This window comes from Alligator sinensis, unplaced genomic scaffold, assembly GCF_000455745.1.
Source record: "Alligator sinensis unplaced genomic scaffold, ASM45574v1 scaffold857_1, whole genome shotgun sequence".
In the NCBI taxonomy this organism is placed as follows: Eukaryota; Metazoa; Chordata; order Crocodylia; family Alligatoridae; genus Alligator; species Alligator sinensis.
In genome coordinates this window covers 1,267,739-1,285,287 of record NW_005842439.1, presented here as the reverse complement: position 1 = coordinate 1,285,287, position 17,549 = coordinate 1,267,739, and the positions used below count along the sequence as shown (strand labels likewise).

Here is a 17,549-nt window from a genome sequence, read left to right as displayed (position 1 = left end):
TGAGATTTGATGGCAACAGAGGTTATCTTGCACAAATATAAATCCTTCTGAAACACCTCAGGTAATCTTTGGCCACCATCTACAAAGGCAATAAGGGACTTGTGTGGGAGGGTCAATGGAGTTTGTCTCTCTCTAGCACCAAATTCCATTAATAGATGCCTCAGAGGTGGCACCAGAGAGGACATTCAGACCTAGATATGTCTTTCTCTCTTCTGGGATCTGAAACCGATCCCCTAACCTGATCACTCCCAAACTTGAAAGAAGTTTGGCTTTGAATCCAAATTTTGCTCCAATGACCTATGTCTAAATAATAATATTGTGATGAGTTCATTCAGTGCTGCTTGTAAACATCAAAACACTTTACAGAACCATGGATGATGGTACAAAATTTTGGGGGACCCTCGCAGCCAATATTTTGGTTTAGCCTGGGGTCTAGTTAAATGGACAGAGCGGTAGTGCGGGTATTGGGCTGAGCAGGGTAGAGTATGGACAGCAGATGGACATAACAGGAATACTATGGCTGGGTTGACTGATCTCTGTAATATAAACAAGCTGAACTTTGTTTCTCCAGCCTTTGCTATATCCCCAGTTCTGTATCATCAAATATTAAATTCAGTATGTTTAGGCTTCCATGTTAGATCTTGAACCCATAGTGTGAAGTTCAGAGATAAGAGCTGTCTGAAGATGTAAGAATCATCTGTATTAGAGATATAAAAGGCCTAATTTCAATACATCAGTGATCACCTGGCCTCTGTAAGACTGATACCCACAGTCTCTTGCTTAGTGTCTGGCTCGCCTAACTTCCAGACTCTGTGTCTGCCACCCAGACTCTGCGAGAAATGTATCCCAGGAAAGGCTTCTAAGGCTGAGTGACCATCTCCAAATTTTCCTGCCTGTTTCTAATTCCTGAGCATGTTTCCTCCTCCTCCAAAAATTAATTGATGGGGTTTTCAACATAACTAACACAGCTAAAGTCATTTTTCCAGGTCAACAGGAAACACAAATAAGTCAGCTTGTTGCTTTTGAATGTCAAAATGCTATATTTCTTAACTGAAAATTGCTAAAAAAATAATTAGGAAGGAGCTGTGGCATCATAGAGTTGTGCAGCAGTCTAGCAAATGAAATAAATATCTTCCTCGATTACAATGGGATAAACAGAGTGAGTACCCTAGCGAGCACTGGCATCACAAAGATGACCAGGATCATCTTTTCAGTGATGAAGTAGATACATACCTCTAATAGTGGGAAAGGCTTGGATATTTTTAAAGATAAACGCATCTTGGGAAACAGCAGCAGTGAAGGGGTTAAGGCAGAACCTATCTGCTACTTCCAAATTCAAAAGGACATAAAAGTACAAGTCTCCCCTTTCCAGACGCAATATGTGTATGTTTGAAGAAAATGAAACCTATAGGTCCTGAGCTGAAGAAATGAGATGTAGGAAGCCCAGGATTATAACAATAGTTTTTAGACACAAAAAAAAAAAAAAAAGTGTGGGGTGGGGGGAAGTATAGCTAAGTGTAACCTGGCAAGACCATGATTATATATCCTGCTTGCAATGATCCCAAACCAGTGGTGTTCACTGGGGGCTTAGTGCCATTAGCAAGAAGTCATAGAAACATTTGCTCCCCATGATCTACACATACTCTGCACAAAATGGTGCGAAGAGGGAATCCCAGACTTCTCACGGGACAGTACAAGATGCATTACAGAATGATTCCCTCTGTGAAGCTGAAAGCAGATATGGGGGTTAAACTTGAACTTCCTACGTGAGGGTGCCAGGCAAGCCCTGTTCCTTTTCTAAAAATAAGGGAGTCAAGGGAAAGGCCCAGTCAGTTCTTGGAGATCATGGTGGAAGTAGTCAAAGCAGTAAAACATAGCGGCTCTGCTGGTGAAAAGGAAAAGGAAGGAGCAAGTGACCCATAAATCCTAGAACCCAAACAGTCGGGGAGCTCCTGGGGGCTGGTTCCCCCCCATTCAAGCATATTATTTCTAGCTTTTATTCAGGAAGATACGTTATGTTATGGTGATTGAGCAATAATTGTGTGTTTAACTGCTGCACTTCCCCTTCTAGCAGGTAAGGGGAAATCTCTGATAGTCTCATCAACTATCAACTTGGACTTCAGTGTGAACTGGTGCTTTATGAAAGCCCAAAGAAGAATCTTCGTTTTACCTCGCATGGTGATAAAGCTGTCCAGGCTTCCTCTGTAAAAGTACAACTCAACTTTTCATGTCACAAAATGCCTTAGTGATTCAAATTCCCTCTGTAACACAATGGTTCCCAGTAGGGCCCAGTCAGTCTCGGTGCCTGCGAAAGGGCCCAATTGGCATGATCTATACTGCCATGAGCAGGGATGCTTTATTTATTTTTCGGCATTTCATTCTTGCTTTCCCAAAATGTATGCAAATATGCCACGAGGATAAATTACTGTGTAACTAGTTGTGTGACAACATCTAAGTCACAGTATGAAGGGCATGTGTATTTTGAGAATGATCATTACAGGATATCAAACTTAACTTTCCCACTTAACAGAAAAAATGTACTGTACAATGAAAGTTGCTGAGTGCATTCTCTGGATAACAGATTAAATGGCTATAAGTAACTATACTTATAAGACCCAAATATATAGGAAACTCAGACATCATTTTCCTTAACTAATATGGCTAAAATGCTGGTAAGTTCTTGCAGTTACCATATTCTAAACATTAAACAAAAAAAAATGTTCCCTATTTACACTGTGTTATATGTACACATTTGGTTTGTGGCATCCCCAACATCATGCCAAATTTCTCTTCAGAAAGAAAGCTAAATAGGAAATATCATAGAAATATCCCCAAATCAACACAATTCAAGGTTTGTTGGCCAGATATAAATAATGATGTGTTCCAGCTGGGACTGCTCTAGACATTTAGGATTAGCAGCACTGATTTTAGGTTTTATTTTCAGATACAAGTGATACAGAGCTTAGAAATCAAAACAGCAGATGTTTTAAATTAAGAAATGGCCTAAGCTAAGAAGGTGGTTTGTGAATCCAGGTTCTCAGCTAGAGACAATATCACGGCACTGGCCTTTTTGGAAAGCTCTGAGCACTTGCCATGTGAAAATCAGGCCCCTTTAAGGTGCCACAAGTTGGGATCCAAAAATCAAGACATCCAAAATCCCTAGTCCCAGTGCTGGATGTGACAGACCTGCAGTCAGTTTTCAAACTGCCGTCCTGTTGTGATGCCTTTCGTGAGTGAACACATTGGTGCTAATCGCCAGGAGCAGCTTAGACATGCAGGTCTTGCAGCTCATCAAAGGCATAGGAGTGTTGAGTCTCTTCTCCCCCTGGGATGCACACGCATGCGTGCACACACACACGCAAAGTCGCTGCTAATGGCTTGAGTTATTTACACTCATCCATAAGGAAGCGGGGCTGGACAGATCCTCATCTCTCCCCAGTATGGACAAGATCTATAGCAATGAGCAAAGCTCTGTGTGTTTTGCCTTGGCTGCAAAAGGTCAGCAATGGTTGGGAAGAGGTCCTAATCTAGGGGTTAAACTTTCTTCCTTCACCCCACCTCCTATATCTGAGTTATCAGCAGAAAAGTTTAAGTGGACATTTTGATTTTTTTTTAGACATGGCTCTTTTTGTTGTTGTTCTTTGTCTTCTTTATTCCCCCTGTGGCCCGGTTGATCACATCAGGACCTGTTCTCGAGTCTCTGGTAACCTCAGGGCTAACAGGCCCCCTCCCACCAGAGCAGAGGAGGCCAGAAGAATGGGAACCACTTCGGTTATCCCGACAAAGGAGGCAAAGATAGAGTTCCCCAGGATGGCACCAAACTTGCAGAGACCATTGAGGATGCCAAACGCTGTTGCTCTGCAGGGGAGGGAAAAGCAGAAAGTGATGGTTAGGAGTTGGGCAGCACTTCACCACTAAAAAGAGGCTCAATTGATTCTGGAAGGATTGAATATTGCTATCTCCTAATCTAAGGATGAGTTGATTTACTGGTACTCCTCATATACCAAGTGTTAAAAGTGTAGTTTTTAACCTTATTTCCCTGAGCAATGGAAGCTAAAGATAAGCACAAGGGAAGTTGCTTAACTTTAGACTAACACAGCTTACTACATATCTCAGCCAAAGATAATACAGTTTAATGAAAACTCCAACTTCAAATTACATGCTATTTACACATACAGAGGCAAGAAAGAATTTCCCATTGCCACAAATGCCAGCTGGAGCACTTGATCAGGCATAGGGTATCCCACTCTAAGCTATCAGCTAGTGCAGTCATATTGGTTACATAGGCCAATAGCCATTTGAAATGCAGCCTATGCTTCTAGCAGGTAAGTGGAGCTGGAAAGAATGAACAGCCCTAAGTGTTTTGGGTGATGGGGTGGGATCAGGTGATACTGGTGACTTTTATTTATGTCTGCACCCCCATCTCTGGGACTCAGCATCATGGCAACCACAAATAGAGCTTAGCACTCAGCTTGCTGAGAACATGTCAACACTGCCTCAAGAGCTGGCTTTAGTGGGTGGTTGCTGGAGAGACACACGCAGAGTGCTCCCACACACCCTGATTCACCCAGCAGCTGAACACATTGCCTTCACAGCACAGTCCTTCACAGCTCTTATCAATAGACTGAAAAGGGCAGAAGAGGCCTCTAACTATACTGACAGGCAAACTCTTCCACTCAATCCTGAAACCTTAATGCACATGATGCTTTGCCTCCCAAACACAGACCTTTCTGTGCTGTCTACCAGTACCAGAGGATAAAGCTGTGAGTGATACACTGTGACAACAGACTGGGGGGTGCATTTCAAAGGATTCTCTACCAGGTCTGTAAGTGTATGCATGCAAATGATAGATGCTCCACGTGCAAGTTTTGGTGTATGTATTTTGCACACATCTGCACAAATTCACATGCACAAGCTCTACTGCATGTGGCATAGTCCTCAGCTATGCCTGTGCTCATCAGATTCAGCCATGGGACTCCTGAATTTTGCTAAAAAATAAAAAGATAATTCTTCCAGTTAATATTGGGGTTTTTTTTTTCCTTAGGAAGTAGGAAAGGCAGTATCTAGAGTCCAAAAATTAAAATCCAAGAGGAGGCTATCCTGAGCATAGTCACCTTTTGTCAGTGGGATACAGCTCAACTGTGATGACGTCCAGAGCGTTCCAGGCTGCAATGCTCGCCCCACAGAATAGGCACTGCCAGCCGATCATTGCCGAATCGCTATTGCCAAAAAACAGGAAGAAGCAGCATACGGCAGATATCAGCATTGAGCCACCTGTAAGGGAAGTCAGAGAAACATGATGGCATCAGAATCTCTGATCAGGAAAACTCATCATGACTAAGAAAAACCTTTAAACCAGTGGAGCTCAATTGTTTGGTCCTGCAGGCTGGATCACGCCCTATGCTGCTGGATTGGGTCCTATGCCCTATCTGCTCAGCCCTGTGTGTCTGGACTGGGTCACACACTGGCTCCACATCCCTGATCTAGCTCTCAGGACTACACAATCCTGACTGTGGGGATCTCCATGGCTCCAGAAATTTGGCAGCAGGGGAGAGGCAATTAATGCTACCACTACTTCCCAGCCACCAATTTTTCAGGCCAGTGGGGATCCCTGTGAGCCAGATGACATGGCTTTGTGGGATGGATCTAGCTCACGGGCTGGGGGGTAAGCACCCCTGCTTTAAAGAACGGAGTTCCTTACCAAAGATGAGGGAATCCCACAAGCTTCTTCCAAATGGAGCCAGGAAGAGCACAGCCAAGTCAATAGGAATATCAGTAAGTGGGAATCATGACTTTCAAGGATTTTGGATCTGAAAACTGGTTGGTAATATGGAAATTGGGGTTAGTATTGTATTCAGATTGCATGACACCTCTAGCCTTGGCTGGGCTAATTTACAGCTGATTATATGAAGCAATTAAGGTCTCCTGTAATGAGTGGGATACTCTTAGCCTGCACAGCACATTTACACGGCTACTGTTATTTTATGAGGAAGATTGAGGGAGAGAATGAAAGCATTCAGGCTCTGTTACTTCCAATTCAGAGCCACCGACAGGAGCTGTTGCACTTGTGTTAACGTTCACCAAAGCCAAACACACTGAACTGGAATTTTTCTATTCAAGACTCTCTGAGGATGTGAAAACATTCTGTTTGAACCGAAGATGCCAGACAAAGTGATTCACCACTTCTTAATCACAACAGCTGCCCAATGAAAGGGTAACCCGCCTGCAGTCGCACAGCAGGCCACTTGCACAGAAACAGGACGCCAGTGTCCTGACTCCTCATCCAGCGCCCTGCCTGCAGAATCCTTCACCTTTCTGCTTTACCCAGCATTAGTGTAACTCCTTCCCATCCTAGACAGATCCAGTTTCTCATCTAGATGCAGATGCACAGAGAGCTTTGCATCCCATGATTTTGTCCATGGTCATCCACACACCCACCCGTGGATGTGCCTTGTGCCCAACATCGCCACTCACCAATCATCCTTATCCTTCCTATCTTGTCCATGAGCAGCGCTGAGACAATGTTGCCCGGCAACACAGACAGACTGCCCAGGAAACTGACAAGATAAATCAGGAAATCGTTGTCCTCCTCGAAGTCCAGGTGACATCCCTCCTTCTCCTCCGGCTCGCTGCTGTTCAGGAACTTGCAGTCAATGAATTTGTGTTTGTAGAGATCTTTGAGGGAAGAGGCAAAAATGAGATCCTGTTGTACCAGCCTCCCTCAGTCCAGTAGCAACAAAACTGGCATCCAGGGTATATTGTAAAGCCTTGGTTTAGATTGAGGGACATCGGTGTGGAGGGAAATTCATATTACGTACGATATCCTGCAGGGCTCTGTGAAGCTTCGAATGGTGAGTTGATTCAGAGGAGATTTGACCTGATTTGGTGGCTGAATGTCCAAAGCTGAGCTGAATCAGGGGACCAATTTAAAGGTCCGAATCGATGCAAAGCTCTCCAAATCTTCAGAAAAGATTCGGGGAGCTTTGATGATTCGGGCAGGCCCCGCTGGCAGGAGCAGTGAGTCCCGGGGTATTTTCATTTTTTTTTTTCTTAAAGGGCCGGAGCTGGCCCGGGCAGGGCACCTGTGGGGGGGCTGGGGGAGTGAGGAGGGGGCCAGGGTGCTCGTGCAGAGCCCCCCAAGCAGTGGTGGCAGTGGAGGGCAGCAGGGATCATCTCCTGCCTGACAGCATCCGGTGAACCAGGGCCGGAAGCTGGGACAGCCATTGCCGGGCTGGGAGAGGGGTCGGGGATGGGCCTGCCCTGGCTGCTTCAGAGATTCGGCTGCTGCCAAATCTCTGAATCAGATTTGGCTGAATCAAATCGGGACACTGAATCAAATCACCGAATCAAATCACTGTCTCCCGAATCAGCCAAATCCGAAGCAAATACTAGCTGCTTCGCACAGGCCTAGTATACTGCACATGTAGAACAGGCATAAGCTTGTCTGTCACTTCTTGCAAAGCTGGTGTGTAGGGAGATGGGGTCAAGCATGTGTATCCAAATTACCTTCTTATGACGCCCTTGGGCTTTTAAAAGATATCATTTCCTTGCCTCCCAGGCCTTGAGGAGTGCCTACAGAATAACACCTGCCTTCAATAGAGAGGGAAATGGGACCCTGCTTCTTTGTACATGTTCTAATGCATGCACATTGAGTCTGCCATGTCAACTACTGGTGAGCAGTAGCCCAGGAGCTGGGGCTATAGGCTATGATTTTCATAGTCCAGTTGGTCATTTTCAGTTCAAGGAAAAATAAAACTCAGTTCAAGGGAAAATGAAAAGTAATTAATGAATAAATTACATTAATGAAATGTCTTGAGATCCCAAATTAGAAGCTGGATGTGGGCTAAAAAAATTACTACAAAAATGCATTGAAAGCCCACTACAATCCAGTTCCTTCATGACTTTATCCAACCAGCGTTTGAGTTTGGTTTCCCATGTTTCTCCTGCAGTGACCAATGACCCAGAAGTTACATGATGGAGGAGTCCTGGAGATGCATCTCTCTGATCTACTCTTAGCCTCTTGCAAAGTGCAACACAAGAAATATGGGACAAAAGATCAGATTAAACTGAAATCATAGACTGGATCAGCCTCAGCTTTTGAAGAAATTCTCCTCTCAGTGCCAACTTTGTGATTAGACTCATGTATGAAGAAAAAGTTAAATTTGGATCTTGGGAGATGAAAAACTCCAAGTTCATGTTGCACTTTGATGCAAATGCAGTACACAGAAGTCCACCATAGTGAAACAGCTTTCACCTTCACACTCTCTTCCCCTCATCACACTCGCTACCTCAGTACACACATTCATGTTTCCCCCAACACACACACGCACACACATGCACACGCACACACCCCAGCTTGCAAATAGACCAGTGCCTCCCAAACTATGCTCCACAAGGCCTTGAGAAGGGGTCCACCAATTGTATTAAACACCTGCTCCTTTTCAATTAAGAATTTCATGGTAAGCATGCATTATGGTTGGTGAGAAATTTTGAAGGTTGACAGTGGCCTGCTAGTTCAAAAAGTTTGGGAGTCACTGAATTAAGCCAAGCCAGGAACCCCTTTACCAGTGTTATTGAAGATCGTGTATTCAAAAGTGCAGGTGTTGAAATAGGTCTCGCTGGAAGTCACATCAATAAAATAGCAATTCTTAAACAGGGTGTCCTCAAATGTAACATGTTTTAATTTTATCTTCATGAACCTGCAGGGCAGAAAAAGAAACCTTACTCCCAGAACTAGTGATTTAAGGGTAAAGCATAGAGGCTACGGACAGACATTCAAAAAGCCTGAGCCTGAATTGATTCAATCTTGACATGTGAGTCTAACCTGCCTAGGCTAAATCAGTTTTGTAACTAGACAGGCTAGAAGCCAGGGAGCACTACAGCAGCCCTCCCTTCCCTTGTACAGAGCTGAGCTGAGGAGGGCGTGGCCAGGCCACTGATTAGGGAGGGTTCCCCCTCCCTCTTGAGCATCCCAGCAGGACGTGTTTATCACCTCTAACTCAGTGTTTATCACCCCATTAAGAAAACAACAGAGGGACATTACCAGTTTTCTATTGATTCTGTCTTTGTCCCATATGCCACAGCACAGATGGTGGCCAGGATGTAGTCTGCTAGCTAGCTAGCTGAGGTGTCTGTGAGGGACGGGGGAATGCCTGCTTAGTAGACAGTGGGCGCGTGGGGGACAAGGGGAGAAGCAGAAGCCAGGCAGACACCTGCAGAGACTGCTGAAGCTGCAGCCAGGGAGCAGAGGGGAGGGGCCAGCCCTACTGTGAAGCAGAGAGCCCCGCCCAGCCAAAAGAGCATGCTAGGATGCTGGGGGACTCTGATTTAATTTAAACCAGCAAGGGGTCTGGGACAGACATTGCATAAACTAGTTTGAGCCAAAACAGTTAAGTCTCATACTACATTCAACCAGGTTTATCTCAAACTGGTTTCAGCCATTCTCAAACTGGTTTATGTGCACTGAACATCTGTTCTGTTACAGCTTTAAACCAGTTTCTGATCACTTAACCCAGTTTATGTGTAATGTTTGTCCCTAGCCAGAGTGGCCGTTCCAATAAGCTTGATTCATGTACATAGGTTAGGTAGACAGAGTGCTAATTGGCAAATCTAAAGTTGTTCAGAAGGGAAGATGCTGTTTGATTCAGAAGGATCTCTCACCTCCAAAGCCTAGCTCAATCCTTGTCTCTGTGTTTTGAGTTTTATAGGGAAAGGTTGGGCTTTTAGCAGCAGGGGGAACTGTAGACAAAAATCTAGACATCTTCACTTTCTCATTCCTCACACTATCCATGTCTCACCAGCCAAGACCAATTCAAAGTGACTTCTGAACTGGTGCTGGATAATCTGAAGAAGGCATCACTTTACAGAAATGCATGGGCTGAGTCTACAGCTTCCACTTTCCTTCTGTCCCTTCACCGATAGTAAAGAAATATCCTTCACTGGAAGCCCTTTCATCTACTGAGCTAAGCATAAGGCTTTGAAGATGGGCACACCTAATTTCTAGCTAAATTTCCAGAAGTTCATGGCATTGGGTTAGACCTCTCTACCTTAATGTCCCTATCTGCACACTGAAAACATATTTATGATTGTACTCATGATGGATGGTCCTGTTACACACTGACAAGTTTTTAGTGTGAACAGTGCACCATCCTTGAAGAAATGCAGCAATATAATTAAAGATGTGGTGAATTTTCCTTTTGGGGAAGCTGTTGCAAGCAGCATACAGATTTGTAGTAATATCTGTAACCAAAATTGATTCTTGAAGTAAAATTGCTTCCTGAAAACCATTGCCACAACGTATACAAGAAGGTTTATCTAAATGCTATTTGTTTCCACCTCTCTTCAAGGGCTGCTACGTATTGAGTAAATATAGCCAATAATACTAAGAATTTCACCAATTTCTCCTCTGAATTGAAGCCTGACTTCTGTGATCTGCTTGACAGAAAGGTGACACAATACTGATTCAACTACATATTTCAGAGGGACATCGTGAAGATGATTAACTGAAAATGCAAAGAACTGTGTGCGTACAAGTATTATTGCCCAAGCTAATGAGATCAGAGTTAGCATCAAATAAAAGGCTTCTAACAGAGATCCAGAATCTTAATTTAATTGAGCATTTGCAACAGAACCTAGTTTGATGTTTATATTTCACTAAATTAATGATACAGGCTTCTCAACAGAAGCCTCAGACAGGCATTATTATTTCACAGAAAAATTACGTAAAGACTAATCAAGCCTTTTGTTCCACAAAGAAGGTCTCATGGTTTACAGTACAACTTAAACTGATCTACATTCGCTTGGTAATAGCTTGTGATGTATTTACTCTCAAAAGCCTTTTAAAGAGCTCTCCTCCTACAGTTTGCTTTCTTAACATTCATCTTCAAAAGAGTTATGAAGCAGTTGCATGGTATTCAATGGGGTTCTAACTCACTGCCAACGGCTGGAGGGAAAACAGAACTATAAATCATAGTGAGAGGTGATGCAGACCATGTTGAAATGCAGGTTGAACAGGTTCTGAGTGAGTCACTGCATTGGGAAAGAACCAAGAGGGTATTGGGCAACACATATGAGAGTCCCTCTTATGCCAAAGGGAGTTTATAATCTGTGAGCTGCTGTGTGCTCTTCACACACCCACTGAAACCAGGGAGAAGTCATGGACAGATTGGATTTAGGAGAGAATTACACTTCTATGAAGTTAACACCTGAGCTCATATAGACTATGCTGATTCAGACCCATGGACTCATAGAAAAAATAGGTCTGGAAGGGACTTCAAGAGGTCATACAATTTGCTGCCACGCTCAGGGAAGAGACTTATCCCTGTCTAAACTAACCCAGACAAGTGTTTGTCTAAATGCAGTTTAGATAGTGTCAGAGATTCCACCACCCCTCTCGACAGCCTGTTCTGGTCCTTAACCACACTCATCGATAGGAAGTTCTTCCTAGTATCCAACCAACATTTCCCTTGTTGCAATTTCAGCTCATTTCTTCTTGCCCTGTCTCCTGTGAATACCGAGGACAGTTGATCACCATCCGCTTGATAACACTCCTTTTTTTGTATTTGAAGACTGTTTTCAAATCCTCCAGCAATCTTCTCTTCCTCCATCTAAATAAACCTAGTTTTTCCAACCTATCCTCATCTGGCATGGTTTTAGATGTCTAACAATTGTGTTGCTTTCCGTTGGACATCTTCCAATTTGTCTAGGTCTTTTTTGAAATATGGTACCTCCAACTGGACACAGTACTCCAGCTGTAACCTTACCAGAGCTGAATCAAGTGGAAGAATCACTCCTTGTGACTTGCACGCAATACTCGTATTATCAGACTCCAGAATGCTATTCACTTTTTTGCAACAATATTATACTGTTAACTCATCTTCATCTTGTGCTCCACTACAACCTGAGGTCCTTTTCTGTAGACTTGCAGTCTACTCAGTTTTTCTCCATTTTATATTTGTACATTCAATTGTTCCATCCTAAATGCTGGGCCTTGCACTGGCCCTTGTTGAACTTCCTCCAATTTATTTCATATCTTTTTCCAATGTTTCATGGTACTTCTATATCATAATCAGGACCTCTAAGGTGCCTGCTACCTCACCAGCATAGAGCCCCTGGTAAATAATGGCTTTAATGCACCAGAGAAATGTTTGCTTTCAGGGAACTATATTTAAAAAGTGTCCCTTGCTGAGTACCACTAGATGTCAGTGTGTCCTAAGGAAATCGAAGAAAGCTACCTCTGGATTCAGAGAAACCCAGCAGAGCTGGGCTTGCTCTCAACTCCGGGTAGATTGGTCCCAAATGAATGAACTCTTGTGGTCAGAAGAAGTTTGCTGGCAAAATGAGCTAGGAAAGAGATCCCTCAAGTTTGCTTTGGACCTGTTAGTAAAGGTGGATGGGAGGAAAGTAGGGAAACCTGGGTAATGAGAGCATGTAGCCTATAGAGAGCTCCCTGTGGCACCCCAGGGATTTGCAAATCATGCATACCAGAGGCCTGTCCAAGACCTGTTTTGATGCCTCCATTAGTTTGTCCTTCTATGGAGGCAGGGGGAGTCACCACCAGGTGAAGACAGCAAAAATCCTGTTTCCCTTTCAACTGTTAAGGTTGTAACCTTACATTGGCTGGGTCTTGTGGCACTACTGGGGTTTGCTGTTTGCTTTTCTCGGAGGGCCACGTGGACACGTTTTACTGGCACAAATATTTAAGGGTAGCAAATGTCACGGTTGCACACATGAGGACCCACAGCCAATAATTCCCATGCATCAGGCCATCAGTACTGATGCACTTGGTGTCCTGAGCCTGTTGGCATAGCAAGGGGGCAGCACTGTAGACCTACCTCTTCTACACCCTCCCTGCGCCTCATGGCCACAGATAAAATTTTGTAGAGGTTGGGTGAAGCCTTGAGGTGACCCCTTGTAGGGTCTCTTGTAGGGGTGTACCCTGCCACACCATGTGAGCTCTCATGGGAAGGTGTTTGGATGTCCTGTGGGGACAATGGTCACTCATCCCTGAGCCTGTGACCCAAGGTAACTGCCCTCCTGACCCCCCTATATCTACACCCTGGTTATACGTACTGTACTGGTGATGGGCTGCACAAGTAGGGAGAAGATCCCTGCACACTCTTCTTCCTGTCCAACTACAGAAGGGCAATCTGCAACCTAGATTAAGCACTCAAATCCCATATTAACTAAGCAAAACTGTAGTATCTACCTCCCTCTGAAGTATTTTCCCCCTAACACTGTTTTGATGTATTTACCCTGCATCTCTGTAAGGCAATGTAGCACTATTACCCCCATGCTGGAGCACACGAAACAAGGCATAGAGAGCTTAAGTGACATGTCAGCACCAATAGCTGCACCAATAGCATCCTTCCTCTCAGTCTCATGCTTTCAGATGCAAAAGAAACTAGGTCACAGTTACTTACGTGTCATTAATATATTCCACATTTGTATGGATCTGGTTTTCCAGTGTGAAGTTGAAGGTGGCGTTTGATATCTTGTCGTTAGTGAAGTTTTGCCGTCGGGATTTATACGCCTCATCTTGGAAATATCGAATCATGTCAGGGAACCAAACAATAAGGCCATAGTAGCTGCAGCACAACAAGCAAAGGGACATGTTGGGGTACAGGATGTGGGTCCTAAAAATACTGTGATATTTTCACAATGTCTTCCATACCATAGGGTTCACAGCTTGAAAGCTCCATATTTTGGTTTTTAGTCACAATTTTTGAGCTGAGAGCTGGGAAAGGTCTGGAGAGCAAAGTCTTCTAAGTGTCCATAGAAGAGCAATGGCCTGGGCAGAGTCAAAGCAAGTGTTTCAGACCCCACCTTGGAAGGATTTAGGGAACTACCAGGTTTTGAATCTTCGCGACTTATTCTGTCCTCAAATTATCTGCTGAGGCTGCCAGTAGAGAGGGCACTAGTGATGCCAATTGGACATAGCTAAATAACTGTAAACATCCTGTATAGATTGGCTTAACAACTCATAACCATACCTCTTTTGGTTCACTTTCTATAAACAAGCAGTCAAGTTGCATTAGCAGAGATCCTGGTGGAAAGTAATGGGTTAAGCCAAACACAACCCTCTCATCCCCTCCCTCCCTCCACCACAGTGCTCATTAAAGGGAATGTTAAAGTGACTTTCCATAAGCATTTATATCAGACACCTAAAAGTGACACACTTTCACACAGGAACAGAAATGATACCACGTGTGTCATGTAACAAATCTCAATTAACCAGCACGCCATAGAGTTTAAGGAATTCATTTATATTTCCCCCTCATATTTGAATCATACCATAAAACCCACACTCCATTCATGGGCATGCTCCAAAAAGAAAAGAAAAAAACATCGCATATGTTTTTTTTCCCATATAAACCCTTTTCTAACCCTCTCACCAGAAAATGTCTCCATTGTGGGCATTCATTGACCTTCACATACACTGAGACTATCCTCACCCAGTTTCCATATGCCAATAAAACTGCCATTAGCAATTACTTTTAGACATTGCTGATAGGAGAAGGATTCAGACCAAAGACCTGCAGCTGAAAGGCTCTATATAGCATTATTGAGCCATGCCGTACAAATCCATGTGCATGTGAGGAGGTCCTCAAGTATTGCTTTATTCAACATGTATTGCCATAAAAATGTTAGGAGTAGTCTAATCAAAGATTAAATCATAGATGCTGAGCAGAGCAAGGCCTATTTTTACAAGGTCTGTCTTTTAAAATAGAGATGGATATGCAAAACTGAATCTTGATAACAATTTATTCACTTGAATAGGTAATTCTGCCCTAATCTAAGATGATGGTTTGTTGTAGATGGACCTTGACTTTAGCAAGACGCCTTCAGAGGGCTCCAAGCCCCTGATAAAGTTAGAGAAGTAACTTACCTCAAGGCCATTGTAAACCAAACCACACCCAGAATCAGGGTGTTCATCTTGTATTTGGCTGTCAAGCAACATAGCACATTATCCCAGACCTACAAATGCACAAGAAAGTGTGAGTCAGGGAAATCTTTGCAGAGATCATAAAAGATTATTTTCTGATCAAGCTGTGAACTTAATGTTACAGGAAAGAGGGTTTATTTGGGGAAGGTAGGCTGAGGCATTGTATTCCAGTGCCCTTTAGAGCTATGCTTATAAGAATAGATTGCATACATTTAGGAGACAGCATTGATACAGGCTTACACTCCAGAATAGTTTAGTCTAAACACTTCTACAATGAGTTAGTGTGTGTGTGTGTGCACAGCACTATAATGCACTGAAAGGATTTGGAGCAGCTCTGCTCTGTGTGTCATAGAGCCTGGTCTTCCAACCATTGAGAGCGATTCTCATTTACTTCATGTGGCAAGGGTTTGTACCTCTGAAGCAGGAAAGTCTAAAAGGAATGGCTATGAAGTTCTTGGGCAGTCATGGTCTGGATAGTATAACAGCAAATCCATATGCGGTGAAGAGTCTATATTGTAAGGCTGAAGACTTGATCTCAGCTGGCAGAAGAGCAAGCATCCAGCATTATAATTTATCCTGTGTGGTTAGCATTTTCAATAGAATAAGGATTCTGTATTAGGCTTTGTCAGTAGGACATCTCCACGCAAGTAGAAGGGAAATCAAATGCTTGGGTCATCTGATGCAAGCACTCTGCCTTTAGCGTAGCTTAACTGGCTTGCTCTATGTAGCCAGTCCTTTCAGGAACTGACTGGTGGCTTGTGGTAAAAAAGAATCAGAGTGGACATGTATGTGTATCCATATAGAAAATATTACCAGAGCCCAGACCCATTTCTCCTACATGGTGAACACAAGCGATGGTTTGAATGCGAATTAGGATCTCAACACACCTAATGCACCAAAGCCTCGAAGCCCAATGGGCAAAAGCTCTTGTAGGATGGTCTTCCTGTTCCATACCTGTTTGAATGTAGTTGTGAATCTGACCAGCCAGCGCTGGTACCACGTCCCTGTGGAGCTCTGGATTTCAATAAACTCATCTATTTGCTTTGGAGTTTTGATGTGGGCAACCTGGGAATAAAAAGAAAGAAACCAGCCAACGTTTAAACCAGTGAATGGACTTGTCTTCTTCCCTTCTGCACAATACTTTCTCTAACGTTGGCTACTGAATGTCCCCTCTTAGTGTTTTGTTTAAATAGGTTTCCATTAAATGCTGAATTGAATGATTTTCTCATAAGCTATAAATTTGTCTCTTCCTTTCCCTCTCTTTCTGACACATTTCAAATGTATCACGTCAACTTTGAATCTTCATTAATTAGGTTGGCATTAAAATCTAAAACTGATACCCATCATGTTTAGCCAGCACCGCAGTATGTGAATGTGATGTCTTTAAGAAACTGAGGAGCGATCAAAGCTGGCAATTACTGCAAAAAGCTCTAAGAATAGTCAATCGTGTTTTTAAACAAATTTGCTTCAACTGTGTCTTCTTCTTCTCGTTTCTCCAGTGCTACTGGCAGGAGCATTCCCTGATACAGCAAGTTTGAAGCATCAGTGTCAGAACAGTGGCGGAGCATGAATTCAAAATGCATAAATGTGAACATTTGCATCAAAAAAGTCATGCAATCAAGGAATGAAGCAGGCCCTGTGACCAATTTGTCCAGCCACAGCAGACTGAATTTTGAATACTGTAAACAGCACATCAACAGCTAGGAATAGGTCACACAGAAAGTATGTGGTGAATAATTTTCAATAAAGGGCATGTTCAAGAAACCCAGGATGTGTTTGCAAATAAGACAAGGAGGTGAATGTTCATGGTGTAAGTTACTGAATAGGAATGATTCACCCCGTTCTGTAGTCAGGCTCTGTATTAAATGTCAGGCCTGGGAAATGTCCCAGGAACAGCTGCTTCAGTACTTTATGGCTGACTGACACCTGCTGGCCAATCAGAAAATTACAAATTCCAAAAGCTATTACTGACCTTATACACTTCATCCTCACACACAACAATTTCACTTTTAATAATCAACACTTCCTTCAGACGATGGGAACAGCTATGGGCATTAAAATGGCCCCACAACATGCCAACCTTTTTATGAGCCACCTGGAAGAAGACTTCCTCAAGAACTGCACCATCAAACCCTTGCTATACTTAAGATACATCAATGACATCTTCATCATTTGGACTGAAAACCTGCAATCTCTGATTGAGTTCCATCAGAAATTCAACAGTCACCATCCCTCCATCCGACTTTCTCTAGAATACTCCAGCACCAGCATCTCCTTTTTAGACACGATGATCAGTATCCAGAAGGGTAAAATACAGACCACAGTATACAAGAAACCCACAGACCAACATACATAGCTGCACAGAACCAGCAATCCCCCTAAAGACACCAAAAAAGCTGTGACATGCAGCCAAGCCCTCAGATACCACCACATTTGCACTGAAGAGAACACCCGGGATCGCCACCTCACCAATCTCAAAAAGGCTTTCACCCAGCAAGGACACTCGTCCAGAGAGATAGATCGCACGTTTGAAAGAGCCACCCGGATACCACGTGAAGAATTGCTGAAGAAAACCCCCCACAAATCGCACACCGCTGGTTATGAC

The 17,549-nt window shown here is 43.5% G+C and overlaps 1 protein-coding gene across 2 annotated transcripts in view; it reads right to left on the bottom strand.

Moving 5' to 3' along the window:
• Positions 1–1,440: 1,440 nt before the first annotated feature.
• SV2B (synaptic vesicle glycoprotein 2B) overlaps positions 1,441–17,549 on the bottom strand; it is a 40,132-nt gene continuing 24,023 nt past the window's right edge. For both annotated transcript variants that reach the window (XM_006030350.3, XM_025211968.1), the window contains 7 exons: positions 15,899–16,009; positions 14,888–14,976; positions 13,422–13,586; positions 8,566–8,699; positions 6,475–6,675; positions 5,115–5,274; positions 1,441–3,858 (listed from right to left, as the gene is read on the bottom strand). In XM_006030350.3, the coding sequence (XP_006030412.3) occupies positions 3,675–3,858; positions 5,115–5,274; positions 6,475–6,675; positions 8,566–8,699; positions 13,422–13,586; positions 14,888–14,976; positions 15,899–16,009 (1,044 nt within the window). In that variant the 3' untranslated portion in view covers positions 1,441–3,674. The remainder of the gene's footprint in view (positions 3,859–5,114; positions 5,275–6,474; positions 6,676–8,565; positions 8,700–13,421; positions 13,587–14,887; positions 14,977–15,898; positions 16,010–17,549) is intronic.